This window comes from Sebastes umbrosus, chromosome 6 (genome assembly GCF_015220745.1).
Source record: "Sebastes umbrosus isolate fSebUmb1 chromosome 6, fSebUmb1.pri, whole genome shotgun sequence".
Classification (NCBI taxonomy): Eukaryota; Metazoa; Chordata; class Actinopteri; order Perciformes; family Sebastidae; genus Sebastes; species Sebastes umbrosus.
In genome coordinates this window covers 17,539,341-17,560,187 of record NC_051274.1, presented here as the reverse complement: position 1 = coordinate 17,560,187, position 20,847 = coordinate 17,539,341, and the positions used below count along the sequence as shown (strand labels likewise).

Below are 20,847 nucleotides of genomic sequence, written 5' to 3'. Positions count from 1 at the left end.
TCAAAGTGTTTGAAGAAAGGAAACCACACCCATATTGATACATACAGCACACCAAGCTCTATCATGAAAAATAGTTTCAGAGACTTTGTTTCCTACATTCTAGTGACTTTAAAAGAATGAAAATAACAAAATAAAATAAAAAAGTACACTGCAACAGCATTTTTATGTTAAATAGACCTACTTTTAATTCTCAGGAAGTAAAACTGAATAATTCACCCCTCTGGCATGTGTTAATCTCTGGCATAAACAGATATTCATCAGTTTTTATTGATTCATTCATTTTTGCTCCTGCTTGAGTATTTCTTTCTCTAGTACTCTCCATTTCTCTCTCCTTCTCTCACTCACCGAAGGTCCTTCCAGACAACGCGATAACGCCACCAATGCACTCTAAAACCCATTATTTCTAAAGGCTTGCGGCACTCCACGACAGCTTTTCGCTGCGTCGAGCAAAGCCCAACATGGGCACTGCACGCTGTGATGTACGCCGAGCCCAGCTCAAACTGTGTTGTGTGAGTGTATGAGCAGTATATCTATTGTTGTCTGGGTGGAAACAGTAGGGCCTATATACGTTATACAGTGCCAGAAACAAGTTGAGATAACGAATGAGGAAAAAAGGTTTTAAAATCGGGAGAAAAATGGGAGAAATGTGACCCTGGGAGGGAACCGGGAGATGGCAGTTCAAGACATTATGCATAGGCCTCTAAACTTCAGTACAAAACTGCAGTAAAGGATTTTTCATTTTCTGCTTGTAGTCCTCATCAAACTTTTCATGCTGGGCCACAGTGAAGTGGTTCTTCCAGTCACCAACTTTCCCTGAAACAGAGAGAATCATTCAACTAATTGATAAATAAAATCAGTTATAAATGAACAGATTTTGGTGCAAAAAGAAAGCATCTTAGCAAGGAACTGCTTTCCCAATAGACATTGTTAACTGTACCTTTTCTCATGAACGGAGACACTTTTTGATTCATAGTTAAGAGAGTGGAAAAGTTGGACATCTTGTTCTGCTTCATATTGTCAAACTTCACTTCAGTTGTGACTCTCTCCTTCTCCTCAGCTGAAGGAGTCAAACCAAGGAAGGAACAGAGTCGGTCTATCTCTCGTCCCGTGTCCTGCGGAAAATGTAAGAATCTTAGCGTCAGCCTTGTAAAACATAAATTAAAGATGCATAGTTGTTATCTTTCAGATCAACATCCAGTCTTAAAAAGGCTATATTATTCTAACACATCTCATTGCAACACTGATTTCTGTCACTTTTCCTTACAATGTACGAAACGTACTAAAGGTGTAGGTTTGAAGAATAGTTTGACATTTAGGCTTACACTCTTTCTTACATATGAAATTCGATACCACTCTGAAACTGGAGCCAGGACACAGTTTTCTTCGCTAACAAACACAAGGCTTTCATCCAGGAGACCGCTGTTCGTGTCCCTTGCGTCACGTTACAATCAGTTGTGTGTTTGTTTGTGTCCTCTATTCACAACATTCAGTGTCATTTTCACTGTACAAACATAGTTTTAAGCTCAACCATGTTGTTTTTTCCTCTACCTAACTATAGTGGTTTTGTTGCCTAATCCTAAAGCGGCGGTATGTGACGAGTTGGGATGAGAACATGTTGCTCCACCAGTCTTGTCTGCATTTTGGGTCTCTCCATCCTGTACTCCATCCTTGAATCCAGACAGTCACCGTTTTACAGGTGGTTAAATGCTGAACTATTACTTGGTCGAGCGCCGAGTCTCCGCTGCAGTGACTCCAGGAAGGAGGACCCAGGCTAACTTTTTCCTTATGCTATTAACTTATGCTAAGCTAAGCTAACCATCTTCTGACTTTAGCTTCATATTTACCGTACAGACATGAGAGGGGTATGCCTTTGCATCTTTTCATCTAACTTTCCATTAGAAAGTGAATAAGCATATTTCCCAAAATGTCAAACTACTCCTTTCATTATAGAGCATGTTGTAATTTTTCAAGCAACCAACATTAATAAACATGAACATGAATGACCAACAGAGGTCAGATTGTAAACATTTTATTTTCATTAATAAAACAGCCTATAAAATTTCAAATTTCAAAGTCCAGTTTTTTTAAAGAGTACAAGATTGATTACGTAACACACCAACAAACACACCTCAGCTCACCTTAATCAGATCTTCATAGAACACCCAGTGACATTTTGAATGAGTCTGTTTCTTCTCCCACCAGCCGCTCACATGGTCATACCAGGATCCATACACCACTGAAGCCACAGCATAATACATGAGGGGACATGTAGACCTTGTCAAACTTGATAACATAAACATTCTAAATGGGCCTCTTTGTATTTCCTGTTGCAATGTTTGTTAATGCAGTAGCTCACAGGAAGTAAACTTGGACCAAAGCTGTTGCCTTAGCAACAGAATGGCAATGAAAAGGTCTATAGGAAAAGACATATTGTGCGTCCTTTACACAAAGGCTCCGCCCGAAATCACATACGACGTTCTACATACCAAATATGTGTACTATCGTTCAACATACTTTTGTGTGAATAAGCAGTAGTATGTATCTTTTCGGACGCACTGAGCAGTAATTTACGTCGTCACTTCCTGAGAGCCTCCTTGCCGGAGGGAGGCATGTAACCATGGTAACCCGTGCCAAACTCATGTGACCAAAACAATGATTTGTGAGAATCAAAGTCTGAATTCATTTAAATAAATATTACGGCTAGCAAAGTGAAATCTTACAGTCAAAGTTAAATTGAAGCGTTATTGAGTTTACAGAGCTGTCTGTCAACATCTGTTATGAACGTTGTCTTCACTACCGTATTGAATTGTGGGATATTTATGCCGCCTTAGTGTCCAGCACTTCATACTAAGGTTTCGGACATACTAAAAATCTTACATACTGTTTTAGCGTACTAAATAGCATGTTAATATGGAATTTCCGACGCAACCTATAAGTACTTTGAACTCACCCTTTCCCTCCATGAAATTCTGTAGAAAGGTGCTCCAGTCTCCTGGTTCTGGAGAATTACTGTTCATGCGGGCAAAATGGTAATTGGACACTGCATTGTCCTTTGCATTACGAGCCACATAGACTATCTACAGAAAGAGAAAACACAAAATTATAATCTTTCTGCATCATAATTAAGTGGGGTCCAGAATATTTATATATACAGTACATATTTCACAGGCTTTTGTTTTGGTAGAGGAGGTTGCGCTTCAACATTGGGATTCACGGTGGAGTGCTAGACCCAAAGTCCAATAAGCATAAAAAAGTGATAGGGTAGCACATCCCAGATTTCAAAATCAAGGAGGAAAAAATGCTAACATTTCACTTGTTTAATTGGCTCACATCACAATAGACATACACTGATGCATTTCAGCACAGAGCCTTCTTCAGAGTGTGTGAAGTTTTTAGATTCAGTTCAATAATATACACAAGGGCAGAGTTAACACACAGCTGGGAGTTGGATCCAATTATTTGGGAACCAATCACTTTTCTTTTCACATGGATCTAGATACAGGGACCAATCACAGGCATAGCCTACAGTTTAATCTGATCCAAACCCCATTACATACTATGTTGAGCTCCACAAAACACTGTTCCTGGCCATTATTGGTTCACTATTAAGACCATACACTAGATGGCAATAGGGGGACACTTGAATAAACCTCATTCATTTTTAATTATAGGCGAGTCTTATGGATGATCTTGTATCACCAAGTGATCATTGGTCACCTTCGAAGTCTGTAGGTTGCAAAAGACTACAAATAGTCCTGACCTAAAAAGCATTTTAAGCTGAAATCATCATTTAGTCCATTTGGTGTCATAGTGTTCACTGTGTATATCCAAAACATTTCCCTCTGGAAAAGTTTCTTTAAAATATCACCTCCTCTATTGATCCTTTCAATCCCACAGAATTTTAATGAAGAAGGTGAATCCTGGTTTGCTTCAGCATAATGTTTAGCAATTGCATAATCCATATTCCCTGTGCGAATTGCAGTTTTGTGCTCAGATATTTGTTGTTTAAGGGGTCGTTTGGTTTGTCCAACATATGCTAGAATGCAGGGACATAGTATCATGTAAATCACATGTGTTGATTTACAGTTTATGAATTCCCGGATGGGAACTTTCCTCCCGGTGTGGGGATGATTGAATGATTTTGTGTTTGTTGTATTGTTGCAGCAGGCACAGTTACCACAGCGATACATGCCAGTTGTCGTCAGCCATGTGGTCTTTTTTTCAATTCAATTCAATTCAATTCAATTTAGTGGTCTTTTTTTTTAGTCATAATAGGATCGTCGTAAGAGTATGTCCATTTATGATGTGAGCCAAATAAACAAGTGAAATGCTAGTATTTTGTCCTCCTTGATTTTGAAATCTGGGATGTGCTACCCCATCACATATTTCACAGGCTCTAGCTACTGTATGTGCATGGATTTACCTTGCTGTTCTGCTCCCAGAAGGACTTGGGTACAAGCTGGACTGGTAGATGAGTTTTTATGAGGCGAGGAGTGGTGCGAATCTGGTCTGCCAAGTCCATACCTTTATGAAGAGAAGCATTAGTCAGTCATACACATTAGACTTGTTTGGTAACATATCAGATAACATCACAAACATAATAGCCCAAACAGTTGTGAGGTGCTTCATGAGTTCCCACACTGAAGAAGTGAATTATCAAGCAAAACAAAGTTATAAAACTACATTTTTGAAATGGTGACATTAAGATTTAAAAATCATACTAAAAGCAGCTATAACCAACATTTCATTATAATAATAAGGTATCAAATGTGAATGTAAAAACCCACTGTACACTTCCTGCCGACAGCAGACAAAGTTAGCAACTAGCTGGTGTACATGGTGGAGCATTCATTTGAAAGATATCAGCTTGCCTTGTTTTTTTCAATGTGTTACTGTTACTGGTGCGTTCTGGTAAGATTTTATTATTTTCTTTATAAAAACAAGATTTGATCTTAACAAAATATTTTTCAAAGGAAGTCTTGGAAAAAAAGGGGTCAATCAAGTTCAATATGGTTTATAATAAGCAGGTTAAGCGGCTATGTCAATCACTACTTGCTAGCACTGTTTAAGAACATCCCAGCAGGGCGTGACACCCCTGAACACATGATTCAACCTGTGGATTGAAAAGGACTGCAGATCTCCAGAAATGGCACTCTCTCATGAAGAGGGATGGATGCTTGACGCTCTGGACATGTCTGCCCAAAATAGAGAAGATCCAGGATGTAACAGACCCATGTTGTTCCTGAGATTAAAACACATGGATATATTCTGTTCAGTGGCCTGAACATAGGAAACATATTGATCCAGGGCATTCATCAACATAAAATAAATGAATGATTGAAAAAATGTAAAAGTGATGCCACTAATTCTACACTCGCACACACACACAACCCCACCTGATTTAGGATAAGTAGCAATAAGAATATCCTCTGGTCTTGCTTTAAAGTTCTGTATCTCGCCAGTGTAGTATTTGGTCATGGGGACTCCGTGGAAGTCAAACACTGTTGGCCGAGGTGGCAGCTCCATCTGTGAGAATTACTTATTTTTAATCATTATCATCAATTATCATCCATGCTGTAAGGACTGACAAACATACTAAAACAAATTCATCCAGTGTAGATAAAAAAAAAAAAATCCAATACAGTAGTAGGGGAGACTGGGGACGGTTGCAACACTTTTTGCATTTCTCTCCTACTTAGAGACTATCTGGACTACACTAACCAAAATTTTATATATTAAACTTACATCTGTCTGTTAATTACCCGTACAATTTAAAGATGATTATATATGACATATCATTCAAACTATTTATTTGAATGGAAGGAGTCAGATGTTGCAACTGACCCCAACTCGGACGGTTGCAACATGTTAAAAACACATTGAATTGAACAGCCCTGCGGGTTGGGAATGAGTCACTGCCCCAAGTGAGGGAGTTTAAGTATCTCAATTCACCAGTCAATCTACATTCCAACCCTCATCTATGGTGATGAGCTTTGGGTAGTGACCGAAACAAAGAGATAGCGGATACAAGCGGCCAAAATGAGCTTCCTTCGTAGGGTGGCTGGGCTCAGCCTTAGAGATAGGGTAAGGAGCTCAGACATCCAGAGGGAGCTCGGAGTAGAGCTGCTGCTCCTTCACGTCGAAAGGGGTCAGCTAAGGGGGTTCAGGCATCTGATCTGGATGCCTCCCTTTGGAGTTTTTTCCGGGTACAGCCAACTGGTTAGAAGCCCCGGGGTAGACCCAGAACATGCTAGAGAGATTATATATCTCATCTGGCCTGGGAACGCCTCGGGGTCCCTCAGGAAGAGCTGGAAAACGTTGCTTGGGAGAGGGACGTCTGGAATTCCCTGCTAAGCCTGCTGCCCCCCGCGACCCGGAAGCAGAAGAATGGATGGATGGCTGACAAACAATAACGGCTTATTATTTGCTAATGGCCCATTACAATAATGAAATTATGATATTACGAAATCATGAAATGATCGCATTATTACGTAATAGCTCCAATGATTACGTACCCCACAATGACTTGTGTGTATGTATAAAAAAAGCAATACAAATTTGTATTTGGGTGAGCTATCCTTTTATGTACCCCACAATGACTTGTTTATGATGGTAAACTCTCTTGTGTGGTCTGTACGGCTGCAACAAATTGTTGCCAACCCTATCAGCCATTACACAACATCATGTGCTACTTATAGACACACTGACATTGACATATGCAAACATGTCTCTTAGAAGTCAACAAAACAATGATTCAAACTAAGTAAGTGTTGATTAATTCATACAAAAGGCCAGAACAGTATGACAAAAATCCAGCTCATGAAACAAAATTACTTTCATACCTTCAAAACAAGTTTTCAATAAATGCAGGTCACCACTGAAGAGATGGCAATACAGCCTGCCAAACCAGTAGTAGAGAAACATGCATTGGGACATTATACAGGAAAGCACAAAAGCAAATAAAATACACACTGGGGACGTTGTAAGTAGCCTACAGCTTCTATGCCTTTCTGGTTCACTCCTGTCAAATATTCTCCAAACATTATCATTACTCAAATCAATAGTCAGTAATTTGCCAAATAACTTTAAAGTGCTGCACATTTTAAAACATATTTGAAACCCTATCTTTTTGTGACTATTACAGTTCAAAGTAGCCCACTTACCCTGCTGAGAGTATATCCTAAAGCAGTGGTTGTGTCTGAACCATCTACAATGAAGAAGTCAGTTTGTTGAGTAAAACACACTTGAGATATGCACGACTACCTAAAGGAATCTAGGTGTGATGTGTTTTGACAAAGTCACTTTAAATCAGGTCATATGACAAGATTTACCTGTTTGACATGTCTGAGATTATTGAGTCTATTGTTATACAGTACAAGTTGTAACACATAAACCCCAGTGGCAGACATAATAACAAAGAAGAAGAAATTACCTTTGGCTACATAGGACATTCATCCTGTTGTTTAATCTGTACAAAATGAAGCGTAAAAACAACTATTCAACAATTTAGGTTCAGTTTTTATACAGATTAGACAAACAAGACACAGTATAATGTGTTAATTATTGAGCTTCAGAGATGCTGGTAGGTGGATTTTGTTGGACCGTTGGACAGAACTCAGTCTTTGTGCTAAGCTAATTGGCTGCTGGCTGTAGCTTTTTCAACGGACAGATATGAGAGTGGTATCAATCTCCTCATCTTACTAACATTCACTGCCACAAATTGAATGAGCGAATTTCCGAAAATGTCAAATTCTTCCTTTAAAGGGACTATTTGTAACTTTCAGAAATGCTTCTTAACAGCAACACCTGCGGCCGTGAAATCAACGAAAGTCAGCGTCGGGCTCGCGCTTGCTCGCTCTAAATATACCTGAACGAGCATTGCTCAAAACAGTGAGGCGACACACTTCAGCTAAAACCACAATATCACTCTATATTTCAGCTGCTTGGCAGTAATGTTAGCTGACCAGACGAAGGTCTCTCCATGAATCACTGCTGATCCTAGTGTTGGCTTTTCCTGCCTAAGTGCAGGCTGAGGCAGCGGGGCTCTGCAGCATGTCTACCTGCTCTCTCCGCCCGCAGCCGGAGAGAGCAGAGGAGAGACCGGCACCCGGTCGGTAACGAGAAGACAACGTAACTCTCTGCAGAGCTCCGTCACTTCACAAGACACGGAAAACCTCTGTTGGTCTGGAGGAGCTGCAGCAGTTATTTCTGCACAAACGTCCCCTGTACATTCACTAGATATTCTCAGAGCTAAACTAACTCTTCTGCAGTGTGTAGTGAGCGCGCGTTCACGTCTAGAGGTAGAGCGAGCTGATCTCTGTCTGAGTGAAGGCGAGCAGGCAGAGGAGGAGGGTACAGCGGCGACACGCGAACGCGCATATGCGAGCGCGCATGTGTGCCGACCTGCTACATTTATATGCTTACAAAGTTACAAACAGTCCCTTTAAGCAACTTGTTAGAAGTTTTTTTTTCAGCCTCTTTTTCTAGCAGAAATAATCTACTTCAGACATGATTTGTCACTTGATTTACCCTTCATTGCCCTTCAAAGCATGTACAGTAGTCCAATCAGATAACATTGGCATCAATGGGTACATAATGTCACAGTTTGTTCCTTGGTCCTTGCTCTTCATCCACATCCCTACTTCCTCAGACACTATTAGTTGCCGTTCCCTACCTGTCCACCAGATGCCCTCAGACTTCACCAGACTTCTTATAAGCTCACCTGTTCCCACTTTCTTCATCAGCCCTGCAGTCAACTTTCCACACTTCCTTCATCAGTCACTCACTACTTACCGGTCAACTTCCTTTGTTGGTTTATCATCATTGCTGTATGGAGTGACAGTATAAACCGACCAAATATGGACCCAGCGGACAAATTTGAGGAGGTGATGCTCACCATTCAGAGCCTTCTGGACTGCTTCAACAACACTTCCAATATTGAGTACAAGAAGGCAGCTCATGACTCTCAGGGAGGTTTCTTCCAGGCCTTGGCCAGCAAAGTCGCTATCTAACTACAGAGGACTTGAAAACTGCTCCATCATCCTTGCCTGCTTCCTGTTAGCTAGCCTGCAGCCTGCTAGCCTCCAGCCCATGGATGTATAAAGAGAACTGGATACAGCATTGGAAGTGGGCTCCCATTCATTCCTATGAAAGTTGCTCAAGGGAGCATGAAGCCAAAAATGGTTTGGTTCCGCTCTATGGGGCCCACAGAGCTAGCGCAGTAGCGTTGCCTTTAACCCCGCTTTCCAGCCCTCGGTCTGATTCTGCTAACTTGCGTTTTTCAACTTTTAGAACCTAATGATTTCAATAAAGGTTATTCAAGTGGTCATAGACTAATGAAGTTGATTTACCTAAACAAAATTTATAAGCTGAGTTACAGAAGTCTCTTTCCCAATGTAAATCTATGGGAAAATGTATTTTTGGGCCCAAGGGCATCATGTGACGGACCCGGAAGTTGTAATTCCACCGTTTAACCGCACTTCCTGGGGGCTTGCTCCAGCCTGATTCCCAACTTTTCAGCCCCCAGCCAACACCCCTGTCAGCTAGCCTCTAGCCTGGCCTGCTAGCAACTAGCCTCCCGGAAAGAAAATAATAAAAAAAAAAAATACATAAAAACAGCTATGAAAATAAATGTTTATTCACAATTAGTTGCAATATAGATCGTGTCAGAAAATGATTTACGAGGCTTCTCCAAGTCATCTTAGTCAAAGGAGTCAACCAGTGGTCCATTTACAAATCTGTTCTAATTAGCCTCATGTTGCATGTTAAACAGATGTTAGACTCCACTCGCTGAGTAAAGCATAACTTTGAAAAAAGGCACATTATATAAATTAACTTAGAAAACCATGGTAGGTCTATCTGGAGACGTAGCCCAGATTTCTGATACTTCTATGTGTCCAAACTGTGTTTCTTCAGGTGTGTTAGCAACTCTTTATCCTTCCTCTTTACAGTCCAGCCCCTCACTGTCCTTCTGGAGTCAGGCCAACGTTATGTACCTTCATGTTGTCAATAAATCCCTGAACTGTCCTAGTCTGCCCGATTGTCTGCATTTGGATCCATTCCCTTGTTGCCTCGTACTCGCCTGACAGTTAAAGTGCACAATAAGAACATATCAAACTCTGTTCTGGCAAATTAAAGTATCCTACATTAGGCTATATCTGTGAGATCTCCTTCTGCCCCCTTATGAGTAGATCAAGACTCTTTTCCTGTTTTCAAAAGATAAAAGAGAAACCTTTATTAATCCCCTGCAGGGGAATTTGGTTGTTGCAGCAGCATAAGGCAGCAATAGTGCAGATAGAGTAAAATAAATGACGATTATATAAAACTAAAATAAGAATAGAATTAAAATAGAAAATATAAGTACGTAACTCGCTCCGGAGCACAGTCCTCTGTTGGTCTGTAGGAGCTGCAGCATTTATTTCTGCACAAACGTCCACTGTACATTCACCAGATATTCTCAGAGCTAAACTAACTATTCTGCAGTGTGTAGTGTGCGCGCATGCACGTGAGAGGTGGAGCGAGATAGCGAGTGAGAACGAGTGCGGTGTGTGAGTGAAGGCAAGCAGGCAGGCAGCGGAGCAGACACAGCATTGTCTCCCCTGTGTCCTCTGGCCGCGGTCGGGAGGCTGGTACAGGATTAGTTGACACTGTTTTGCAAGACGCTCTTCACTAGATATAACTTTGCGGTTTTGTTGCTTCCGTGTAGTTTGTGTTGGAACAGCGTAGCCACACGCGAGCGCGAATGGGACACCGACCTGCAATGATTTATATGAGTGTAAGTTTAAGAAGTAACAAACTAGTAACAAACTAAGTAACAAAGGATGTTTGGTTAATTACATCATAGTTATCTGCACACTACATTCTCTTGTCATTAAAGAAATATTCAGATATAATTATCAAGAAGATGCACTCCACATTCCTGCTCTACTGTCAGAGGCAACTGTAACTTGATTTTATCACAGAAAGGCTACATGACCAGTCAGTCATGGATCCATTTCCACATACACACAGCCTGTTCAGCCCTCTTCAAATTTCAGTGCGGAACTGAAGTGTGGCGTCCTTCATCTTTTTCTTGTAGTCTTCATCAAACTGCTCATTCTGGGCCACAGTGAAATGGTTCCTCCAGTCACCAACTTTCCCTGCACAGCCACAACAGACAACCACTCAGGTATTTTAGCTAAAAGTGCAGATCTGAATTTGTTTGTTCTCATCACACACATTTATCTATTTATTCATCAGGATACCTTTTCTCATGAAAGGAGAAATTTTGAAATCCATAACTGGGTTTGTAGAATAGTTGGCCATGTTGTCCTTTTTCATATCATCAAACTGCACTCCAGCTGTGACTCTTTTCTTCTCCTCGGCTGAAGGAGACAAGCCAAGAAAGCAGCAGAGTTTGTCTATTTCCCTTCCAGTATCCTGGAAACACGGTGGTCAGATATCATTATTACATTGTCACCAGCTAGAGGAGAAAAGTAGCCTGAATAGGAAGAGCCTAACAATAACAGCTAGATTACCTCAATCAGATCTTCATAGAACATGTAGTGGAGTTTTGAGTAAGTTTGTTTCTTCTTCCACCAGCCGTTCACATGGTCGTACCAGGATCCAAACACCACTGAAGAACACATGAAAACACATGAAAACACTTCAGTATTGATCATAAAAATCTGTGCATCACATCTATTATTATTGTATTTCATACATACTCTTTCCTTCCATGAATCTGTGGATGTAGTTGCTCCAGTCTCCGGGCTCTGGTTGAACCACGTTCATGCGATCAAAGTGAAAAAAAGACACCATGTTGTCTTTGGCGTTACGGGCCACGTAGACAATCTACAGAAGAAGAAAATGGTAAATGGTAAATGGACTTGCATTTATATAGCGCTTTTCCAGTCTTCCGACCACTCAAAGCGCTTTACAAAACACTTAAAGGATCTGAAGACCAACGTTACATGAGACATGCTGTAATATAGCCTACTTTTACACGCTTATGTGTTAGATTGATGGGTTTTATTATATGTATAATTGGATGCTTAGTCAACCTATGGCCCTGTTCAGATCTGGCATTTACAAGCATCCTGGGTGATCCAACCACAAGTGGACAGTTCCAAGTACAGGTGTGAACGCACTCGAGACGCATTGAGGACGCTTAGAGATCTGATCACTCAGACCGCATTTATTGCATGATTGAACTGCAAATTGTTCTTAATTAAAACACAGACAACCAACAATCCAACTTTAGGCACTGCATTTGTTTCTACTGTAGTAACTAAAGGTAGACATGCCTCAAATTCTAGGCTACTGCTTCTCTTTGTTATCATTCAGCCTTTAAATGAAATATGAGTACTTAATGTTACTTTGTCATCTATTTCAGTGTCTTGTATATAAATTGATATTATGCAAATAACACACAAACTACTGACCTTGCAGTTTTGTTCCCAAAAGGACTTTGGCACAAACTGGACTGGAAAGTGAGTTTTAATGAGTCGAGGAGAAGTGGGGAGGTCGTCCACCATGTCTTTTCCTGTATGGAGAGGTAAAGATGTAGTGAGCAAAGCCCTGAACCTGTAAAGTGCTTAAATGGTTTCTTGACTGCTACAGTGAGGTGAATATGGTGATACTAATATCACTATTATCATTGTAATTCACATACAATGATAACATTGACTGAAGTTTAAGCAAACAGTAATAAAAAATCATCACACGGTATACTGAAGGTTAAATAAGTGTTTGTATGTTTGTGATGCATGTAGGTGACATATCGTGAGTATATTTGATCATCTGTTCAACCTGTAAACACAGATGGGAGTATGAGCTCCAAGAAAGGCACTCTATCATAGATTGGGATGGATGTCTGACGCTCTGTCTGACCAAAATACAGCAGGTCAAGGATGTAGGAGACCCAAGTGGTTCCTAAAAGACAGAAAGAAAGAGAGAGGGAAATAAAATTATCCCAACCCTTCAACTCTATACACACATCTTTTATGAGCTGTAACTCATTTACTCCGTCTGATCATGTTTATGAACTGGACTGACCTGCTTTTGGGTATGTTGCAATAAGTATATCATCTGGCCTGGCCTGAAGGTTTTGAACGTTTTCCCAGTTGTCTGTGAAATAGTGAATCATTGAGACTCCATGGAAGTCAAACAGTTCTGGTCGAGTTGGTTTCTCCATATTTAAAACAAGAAAAAAAGAATCAAAACATATACAAAGCATACAATCATTGTGTGAGAGTAACTAAACAGTAGCAATTTGATTGTGTGGAAACAAATGCAAACATTGTTTACGGTCAGTTGCAGACAGTGAAGTCAGTTTTAAAAAGTAACCTCTGCTTTGTATCTGGATAATGCAGGATTTGGTATTGTTTGTTCATTATGCATTGCATACATAAAAATATTTCAGTCTTCAAGTCCATTTTCATTTGCTCAGAATTACATTGTTAACAAGAAATGAACCCCATGGGAGAGTAAAGCACAATGTAGCTCGTTGAAAAAAACAACAACTTTAGATTAATTTAAAGACATACCTCAGTCAGATCAAAAGACATGTTGAATGCTGCTGGTTCCTCTGCTGTATTTCTGACACTTTCCTCTTCTCCTGCTGTAGTTTTACCAGGACAAGCAAACTGTTTTCCTTCCTCTCTCTTCTTGTTACATAACACTCTCTCTATTGTACATGTAATCTCAGTAACCACCAGCAGGGAAATTCGGTTGTTGCAGAAGCATAAAGGTATGGAGTCATAGGAGTGCCATAATAAAGAATAAATCTGTAAAAGAATAATAAACGCGGAAATATAAAGAGGACAAGATAAGAGAATATATAAGTAAATACAAACATGTAAAATTAAAAGACAGATACATAAAAGAATAAATAAGTAAATTTATGTGGAAAATAAAAAAATAAAATAAATAAATGTGGAAATGTAAAGACAAATAACAAAACATAAAATAATAATTTTAAGCATTTTCATTAAATTTTCACATTTATTTAATTATATATTAATTTATGTATTTTTTTAAAAATACATATTTATTTAGTTTTTGCATATAAATAACTTATATATATATATTTTCTTTTTAATAATTATGTTTTTATTTATTTATTTGTTTTTCTTTATTTTTCCTTATTCTTTTCCCTGTTGCTTTTGCTTTTGCCTTATTGCTTTTGCTATTCCTTGAAGGTCCAAGCTGTCAATCAACTGCATTTGGGTTGTTCTTCCTGTCTACGCTGAGTAGTCAATTTCTGCACACATGAAGCAATGATTTGAGCAGCCTGAGAACGCCTTGAACGTATTTCTTCAAATTTGGTACAAACATCCACTTAGACAGGAGGATGAACTGATTCGATTTTGGCAGTCAAAGGTCAAGGTCACTGTGACCTCACAAAACACATTTTTAGCCATAACTCAAGAATGCTAATTATGACAATTTCACACAAATATCTAAAGAAATGAAATGATGAAGTGATGACATTTTGGACATACAAGGATGTAAACTGCAACTTGAATGGTTGGTGGAGGCATAAAACCGCAATGCGGTAATTCTAGTTGTGTCTTTTGCAAACGTAGTAAGGTAGAAAATGAGCTACCCTAATTTTCATCAAAACAAGCCATCCTCTGAGCTGGACAAATAACAATAGTCTCTATGTGCAGACGACTTAGCCTACAAAGTGCAATGCATGAAAGAGATATGACAAAAATATTCAATAACTTCATTTTTATGTAGTGTAGTGTCACCAAGATCATGGCACACATCAATGGTCTCCTCGTGGTTTTACTTCAATACTTATTTTGGAAAAATGTGATTTTGCTTAATTTTGGAGAATATCTATCGGAGAAAAATATTCCAAATGAAACTTCACCAAAATTATGCAAAAGTCAATTTTCCAAAATAACCTTTCGCTTACGAGTTATTGATCCAGGAAGTTCGAATCTGTGAATATCTTTCCAACTTTACCGAACCTAACTATGCACTTATCACTTCAAGATTGCGCAGCACAACCTCATTGATGTCTGCTGGTCTGCGCAGATATTTGCCTTTAAGACTCTCCATGACATCTTCCACCATCCTCAAAACATAGTCTGTTTCAAAATCCTCCGCATACTAAGTAAAGAACTTTTTGGACACCTCTCCTTAACCCTTATTCTTCCTCTGCCATGATGTTTCCTTCCCTGATTCAAACAGCTACCAAAGCCGCTACCACACCATATTCATACTGTGCATGTGCAATTCTGCGCCGTATCTACTTCCTGTTGTCCACGCTAAAAAGCTCCCGTCAAAGCATTCAAATAGGTATATCTGCGGGTCTACAGTACTACAGGACACGCCTACAACAGTACATGAGACGCCCTTTGAAATGGTCCCAGTTCAGTTAGGTTTAGGCACCAAAAATACTAGAAATACCGCATTGCGGTTTTATGCCTCCACAAACCAGTCAGGTTGCAGTTTACATCCATGTCTGTCCAAAATGTCATCACTGCATCATTTCATCCTATTGGACATTAGTGTGAAATTGTCATGATTAGCAATTCTTGAGTTATGGCCAAACACGTGTTTGTGCCAAATTTCAATTTGCTTGAAGTGTTCTCAGGCTTCTCAAATCATTGATTCATGTGTGCAGAAATGAACTACTCAGCCTAGGCAGGAAGACCCACCCAAAGCCAGTTGTTTACCAGCCGGTTGATTGTTTATGTCTGAAAAACAACTGAAACTGGATGTCTGACATGCCCAGTGATAGTGGTGGAGAGTAAGCAAGTACATTACATTTGATTGCGTATCAAGTCCAATTTCATACCCCCTACTCTTTTTACTTATTTTCTGATCATTTTGTTATTTAATATCTCATGCGCAGAAGAAAACAATATGAACAATATGAATGAGCTCTTGTTGTTTTATTGCAAATATAGAGATATTAAGGATTAATTACATCACTGATCACACAAAAAAATTGTTTACACATTGACACATTTACAATAAAAATGTAAGTGTGTCATACAGCTGCTCTTTACTGTGCTTACACATTAACTTTTCATTCTTCTGAAGAATCAGACTAACATATGTGTGGGTAATATGGTGGATGTGATATTATACATTTTCTTAATTTAAGGATGTTTGGTTAATTACATCATAGTTATCTGCACACTACATTCTCTTGTCATTAAAGAAATATTCAGATATAATTATCAAGAAGATTGTTACAACCCGGCTCAAAGGTTGCAACAAAAATGGGAGACCAGACGAGTTTAAAAATAGTAAGAGGCATTTATTTAACAAACTAACAATCAATAACTAAATAAACGTGGAAAGTCAGTAATCAGTGATGTAGGCATGTGTGGGTGGGTGAAAATGTCTGCTGCAAACAAAACCAAAACAGGTGTGCCAGCCAAGGAAGAGAGCGACATCTGTTGAAAGGTAGAGAGCTTTTATCCCAACCACACCAAGCCCAGGTGTGGCTCATCAGCCTGACGACCCTCTCTCCTGCAAAACAAAAGTGAACCAGCAAAAAGACACGGGACACCAAGTGGAGTGGAGGGGTCGTCACAAAGATACACTCCACATTTCTACTCTGCCGTCAGAGGCAACTGAAACTTGATTTTATCACAGAAATGTCACATGTGTCCAGTCAGTCATGGATCCATCTCCACATACACACAGCCTGTTCAGTCCTCTTCAAATTTCAGTGCGGAACTGAAGTGTGGCGTCCTTCATCTTTTGCTTGTAGTCTTCATCAAACTGCTCATTCTGGGCCACAGTGAAATGGTTCCTCCAGTCACCAACTTTCCCTGCACAGCCACAACAGAGAACCACTCAGTTATTTCAGCTAAAAGTGTAGATCTGAATTTGTTTGTTCTCATCACACACATTTATCTATTTATTCATCAGGATACCTTTTCTCATGAAAGGAGAAATTTTGAAATCCATAACTGGGTTTGTAGAATAGTTGGCCATGTTGTCCTTTTTCATATCATCAAACTGCACTCCAGCTGTGACTCTTTTCTTCTCCTCGACTGAAGGAGACAAGCCAAGAAAGCAGCAGAGTTTGTCTATTTCCCGTCCAGTATCCTGGAAACACGGTGGTCAGATATCATCATTGCATTATTACCAGCTAGAGGAGAAAAGAAGCCTGAATAGGAAGAGCCTAACAATAACAGCTAGATTACCTCAATCAGATCTTCATAGAACATGTAGTGGAGTTTTGGGTACGTTTGTTTCTTCTTCCACCAGCCATTCACATGGTCGTACCAGGATCCAAACACCACTGAAGAACACATGAAAACACTTCAGTGTTGTTCATTAGAAATCTGTGCATCACATCTATTATTATTGTATTTCATACATACTCTTTCCCTCCATGAATCTGTGGATGTAGTTGCTCCAGTCTCCAGGCTCTGGTTGAACCCCGTTCATGCGATCAAAGTGAAAATAAGACACCATGTTGTCTTTGGCGTTACGGGCCACGTAGATCATCTACAGAAGAAGAAAATGCTTAAATATGCTGATGATGTACTATCTCTATATGGCACATCAAGAAACCTGGGGTTATTCCCGATGATATCATATATATGATTGAGTTTCAACTGATTTTCTCTCAGCACCACTGATAGTAGGCCTACCTACTTAAACTCCGGGGTTCCCACATGGGTTCTTGGGGTGGAAACATTCAAGATGTACCTAAGTATATTGTTTTGCATGACCTGCACTCTGCTTTTTAACTTTCCGAGCATGCGTAGCCATAGTGACACTGGATTAAGGCTGCAACCACCAGTTTCATCATCCTAAAATTAAACATCTAGTGTAGCGATACAGAAATCTCAACTTGTTTGCTGATTTCTTCAGTATTCCCTCACCAGAGAGATCCTGATCCATAGTCACCCCAAGGTACAGTATGTGACACTAGTCCTGGATTTTTTATACTGTTCCCTGCGCATTTTACTATGATCTTGTTTTCTTTTTGCAATCTGCCCTTGGAACCGCATAGTATGGACAGATCACCCAATTTAGAGTCCAACTCCTTCGCAGGTATATTCTGAGTGACACTATAATCTCTCCCTGACACAAATAAAGCTGAATCATCTGCATAGAAAAACCCTTTTCTGCACCTACTATGTCATTAAAGCAAAGGTTGGTAATCGTCTTCAAAAACATTTTAGTTATATTTGTTGAAATTCTCATTACATCACGAAAGCAATCAATAAATTGAACGCTCTGACCAAAAAAAAGAAAAAATATGGTATCTGTGGCTGTCGCTTGTTCATTCAATAGCATTGGAGTTAACAGTAACAGACTTTGGATGTTCAGATGAATGTACTGTAAACCCTTCAAATTAAAACAGCCAAATGCATCTTTTTGTATGTCAGGTTTCTCAGCATCTCCCGTTGCACAATCCGTATTCATATCCAACAATCCAACTTTAGGCACTGCATTTGTTTCTACTGTAGTAACTAAAGATAGACATGCCTCAAATTCTAGGCTACTGCTTCTCTTTGTTATCATTCAGCCTTTAAATGAAATATGAGTACTTAATGTTACTTTGTCATCTATTTCAGTGTCTTGTATATAAATTGATATAATGCAAATAACACACAAACTACTGACCTTGCAGTTTTGTTCCCAAAAGGACTTTGGCACAAACTGGACTGGAAAGTGAGTTTTAATGAGTCGAGGAGAAGTGGGGAGGTCGTCCACCATGTCTTTTCCTGTATGGAGAGGTAAAGATGTAGTGAGCAAAGCCCTGAACCTGTAAAGTGCTTAAATGGTTTCTTGACTGCTACAGTGAGGTGAATATGGTGATACTAATATCACTATTATCATTGTAATTCACATACAATGATAACATTGACTGAAGTTTAAGCAAACAGTAATAAAAAATCATCACACGGTATACTGAAGGTTAAATAAGTGTTTGTATGTTTGTGATGCATGTAGGTGACATATCGTGAGTATATTTGATCATCTGTTCAACCTGTAAACACAGATGGGACTATGAGCTCCAAGAAAGGCACTCTATCATAGATTGGGATGGATGTCTGACGCTCTGTCTGACCAAAATACAGCAGGTCAAGGATGTAGGAGACCCAAGTGGTTCCTAAAAGACAGAAAGAAAGAGAGAGGGAAATAAAATTATCCCAACCCTTCAACTCTATACACACATCTTTTATGAGCTGTAACTCATTTACTCCGTCTGATCATGTTTATGAACTGGACTGACCTGCTTTTGGGTATGTTGCAATAAGTATATCATCTGGCCTGGCCTGAAAGTTTTGAACATTTTCCCAGTTGTCTGTGAAATAGTGGCTCATTGTGACTCCATGGAAATCAAACATTTCAGGTCGAGGGGGTATCTCCATGTTTTAAACAAGAAGAAAAGAATCAAAACATATACAACATTCACAGTCAAGTCAGTTTTGAAAAAATAACTCATAGACGTCTGCTTTATATCTGGATAATAAGATTTGGTTTTGTTTGTTGGTTAATTTGTTAGATCATTGCATGCATTTTAAAAATACTATTACAATGTAGCTCTTTGAAAAAAATACTTTCAGACTTTAGATTAATTTAAAGACATACCTCGGCCAGATCGAAAGACATGCTGAATGCTGCTGGTTCCTCTGCTCTATTCTGACACTTTCCTCTTCTCCTGCTGTAGTTTTACCAGGACAAGCAAACTGTTTTCCTTCCTCTCTCTTCTTGTTACATAACACTTTCTCTATTGTAAATGTAGGCTCAGTCCCAGATGTGTTATTGTACACCCGCCCCTCCCCTATCCACATTCCACATTCCAGATCTAACTGTTATTCCTCTGTTCTCTCCAAAACATACAGTATACACAGCAAACCCCTTTCTCAAAATACTGCGGAAGTGTCACTAAAAGGTTGCGACATATTCACCGCTGCACACTGCGAGTGACGATTTTGTTTAAACTTCCTCCCCAGGCTCAGTGGTTTGGAAAGTTTTGAACATGGGCCAAGACTCCTTATATACTCTCATCAGGGAAAGGGTGGTTTTATACTGCACTGTGTCCTTCATTTGCCAAAACAAAGCTGTAACAACACTACAAAAACAAGGAGCTTTGCTGTTTTTCTTACCATGTAGAATTACCTAAAATGCACTTACAAGGAAAAACAATGCCATATGTTTTGAGTTGAACACATGCATGCCACATTTAAAGAAGAAATAAAATTGGGTTTCTGACATAGAGAACGACAGAAAACAAGAAGTTGAGGCAAGCAAGGATAAAACATGTCAAGCAAGGATAAGTTACTGTAACTTTGAGATATTGTGAAGTTAAAACACTACCATCATCGGCCAATTTTAAACTTAAACTTTATTACAATACAGATACAAATTTGACCTCTGCATTTAACCCATCCTAAACATTTAGGAGAGCAACTTGGGGGTTCAGTGTATCGCTCAAGGACACTTCAATGTTCAGACTGTAGGAGCCGGGGATCGAATCAGCCAATCTTTGTGTTTAAAGGACGATCCATTGTTTAAAGGACGATCCATTTTTTTTTTTTTTTTTATCATTTTCGACATGCCATTCCACGACTTTTTTTTAAAAAAGATTTACGATTTGCTTTTTTTTTCTAGATTTTCGACATGCCGCGGAATTACTTTTTTTTTTAAGATTTTTGATATGTCGCGACATGACTTTTTTTTTTTAAGATTTTCGACATGCTGCGGAACGACTTTTTTTTTTTAAAGATTTTTCACATCATTAAAATGACCATGACTTTTTTTCTAAGATTTTCGGGATGCCGCGCCACGACTTTTTTTTTTTTTTTTAGGATTTTCGACATGCCGCACCATGACTTTTTGGGGGGGATTTTTGACATGCTATGCTATGAC

At 39.3% G+C, this 20,847-nt stretch overlaps 3 protein-coding genes across 5 annotated transcripts; all 3 read right to left on the bottom strand.

The window, feature by feature from the left end:
- Positions 1 to 211: 211 nt before the first annotated feature.
- On the bottom strand, positions 212 to 7,849 carry LOC119490176 (cytosolic sulfotransferase 2-like). 2 transcript variants are annotated; one of them, XM_037773407.1, is made up of 8 exons: positions 7,433 to 7,849; positions 5,397 to 5,526; positions 5,114 to 5,242; positions 4,424 to 4,524; positions 2,951 to 3,077; positions 2,139 to 2,236; positions 938 to 1,112; positions 212 to 813 (listed from the first exon to the last, which is right to left on the bottom strand). In XM_037773407.1, exons 2-8 carry the CDS (start codon positions 5,524 to 5,526, stop codon positions 701 to 703), a joined length of 873 nt encoding a protein of 290 aa, XP_037629335.1. In that variant the 5' UTR covers positions 7,433 to 7,849; the 3' UTR covers positions 212 to 700. The 2 variants fall into 2 exon arrangements, with proteins under 2 accessions (XP_037629335.1, XP_037629334.1); XM_037773406.1 differs by lacking the exon at positions 7,433 to 7,849 and adding an exon at positions 7,164 to 7,271.
- Positions 7,850 to 9,619: 1,770 nt separating this feature from the next.
- Positions 9,620 to 19,675, bottom strand: LOC119490175 (cytosolic sulfotransferase 3-like). Of its 2 annotated transcripts, none has more exons than XM_037773405.1 (8): positions 19,567 to 19,675; positions 13,036 to 13,168; positions 12,790 to 12,912; positions 12,423 to 12,523; positions 11,706 to 11,832; positions 11,517 to 11,614; positions 11,244 to 11,418; positions 9,620 to 11,138 (listed from the first exon to the last, which is right to left on the bottom strand). In XM_037773405.1, exons 1-8 carry the CDS (start codon positions 19,585 to 19,587, stop codon positions 11,026 to 11,028), a joined length of 891 nt encoding a protein of 296 aa, XP_037629333.1. In that variant the 5' UTR covers positions 19,588 to 19,675; the 3' UTR covers positions 9,620 to 11,025. The 2 variants fall into 2 exon arrangements, with proteins under 2 accessions (XP_037629333.1, XP_037629332.1); XM_037773404.1 differs by lacking the exon at positions 19,567 to 19,675 and adding an exon at positions 13,527 to 13,669.
- LOC119490174 (cytosolic sulfotransferase 3-like) lies at positions 16,413 to 19,705 on the bottom strand. The gene is made up of 8 exons (XM_037773403.1): positions 19,567 to 19,705; positions 19,208 to 19,340; positions 18,962 to 19,084; positions 18,595 to 18,695; positions 17,340 to 17,466; positions 17,160 to 17,257; positions 16,887 to 17,061; positions 16,413 to 16,781 (listed from the first exon to the last, which is right to left on the bottom strand). Exons 1-8 carry the CDS (start codon positions 19,585 to 19,587, stop codon positions 16,669 to 16,671), a joined length of 891 nt encoding a protein of 296 aa, XP_037629331.1. The 5' UTR covers positions 19,588 to 19,705; the 3' UTR covers positions 16,413 to 16,668.
- Positions 19,706 to 20,847: the final 1,142 nt, after the last annotated feature.

What these genes read in the sequence shown, in the direction of transcription:
- LOC119490176 (XM_037773407.1), bottom strand. Translation starts at nt 5,526, where the DNA reads ATGGAGCTGCCACCTCGGCCAACAGTGTTTGACTTCCACGGAGTCCCC. An exon ending in TGCTACTTATCCTAAATCAG is followed by an intron (nt 5,243 to 5,396) that starts GTGGGGTTGTGT and finishes TTTTAATCTCAG; the next exon opens with GAACAACATGGGTCTGTTAC. An exon ending in TCTGGGAGCAGAACAGCAAG is followed by an intron (nt 3,078 to 4,423) that starts GTAAATCCATGC and finishes CTCTTTCTGTAG; the next exon opens with ATAGTCTATGTGGCTCGTAA.
- LOC119490174 (XM_037773403.1), bottom strand. Translation starts at nt 19,587, where the DNA reads ATGTCTTTCGATCTGGCCGAG. An exon ending in AGTCCCATCTGTGTTTACAG is followed by an intron (nt 18,696 to 18,961) that starts GTTGAACAGATG and finishes CTCTCCATACAG; the next exon opens with GAAAAGACATGGTGGACGAC. An exon ending in TCTATGAAGATCTGATTGAG is followed by an intron (nt 17,062 to 17,159) that starts GTAATCTAGCTG and finishes CCGTGTTTCCAG; the next exon opens with GATACTGGACGGGAAATAGA.
- LOC119490175 (XM_037773405.1), bottom strand. Translation starts at nt 19,587, where the DNA reads ATGTCTTTCGATCTGGCCGAG. An exon ending in TGCAACATACCCAAAAGCAG is followed by an intron (nt 12,913 to 13,035) that starts GTCAGTCCAGTT and finishes TCTGTCTTTTAG; the next exon opens with GAACCACTTGGGTCTCCTAC. An exon ending in TTTGGGAACAAAACTGCAAG is followed by an intron (nt 11,833 to 12,422) that starts GTCAGTAGTTTG and finishes CTTCTTCTGTAG; the next exon opens with ATTGTCTACGTGGCCCGTAA.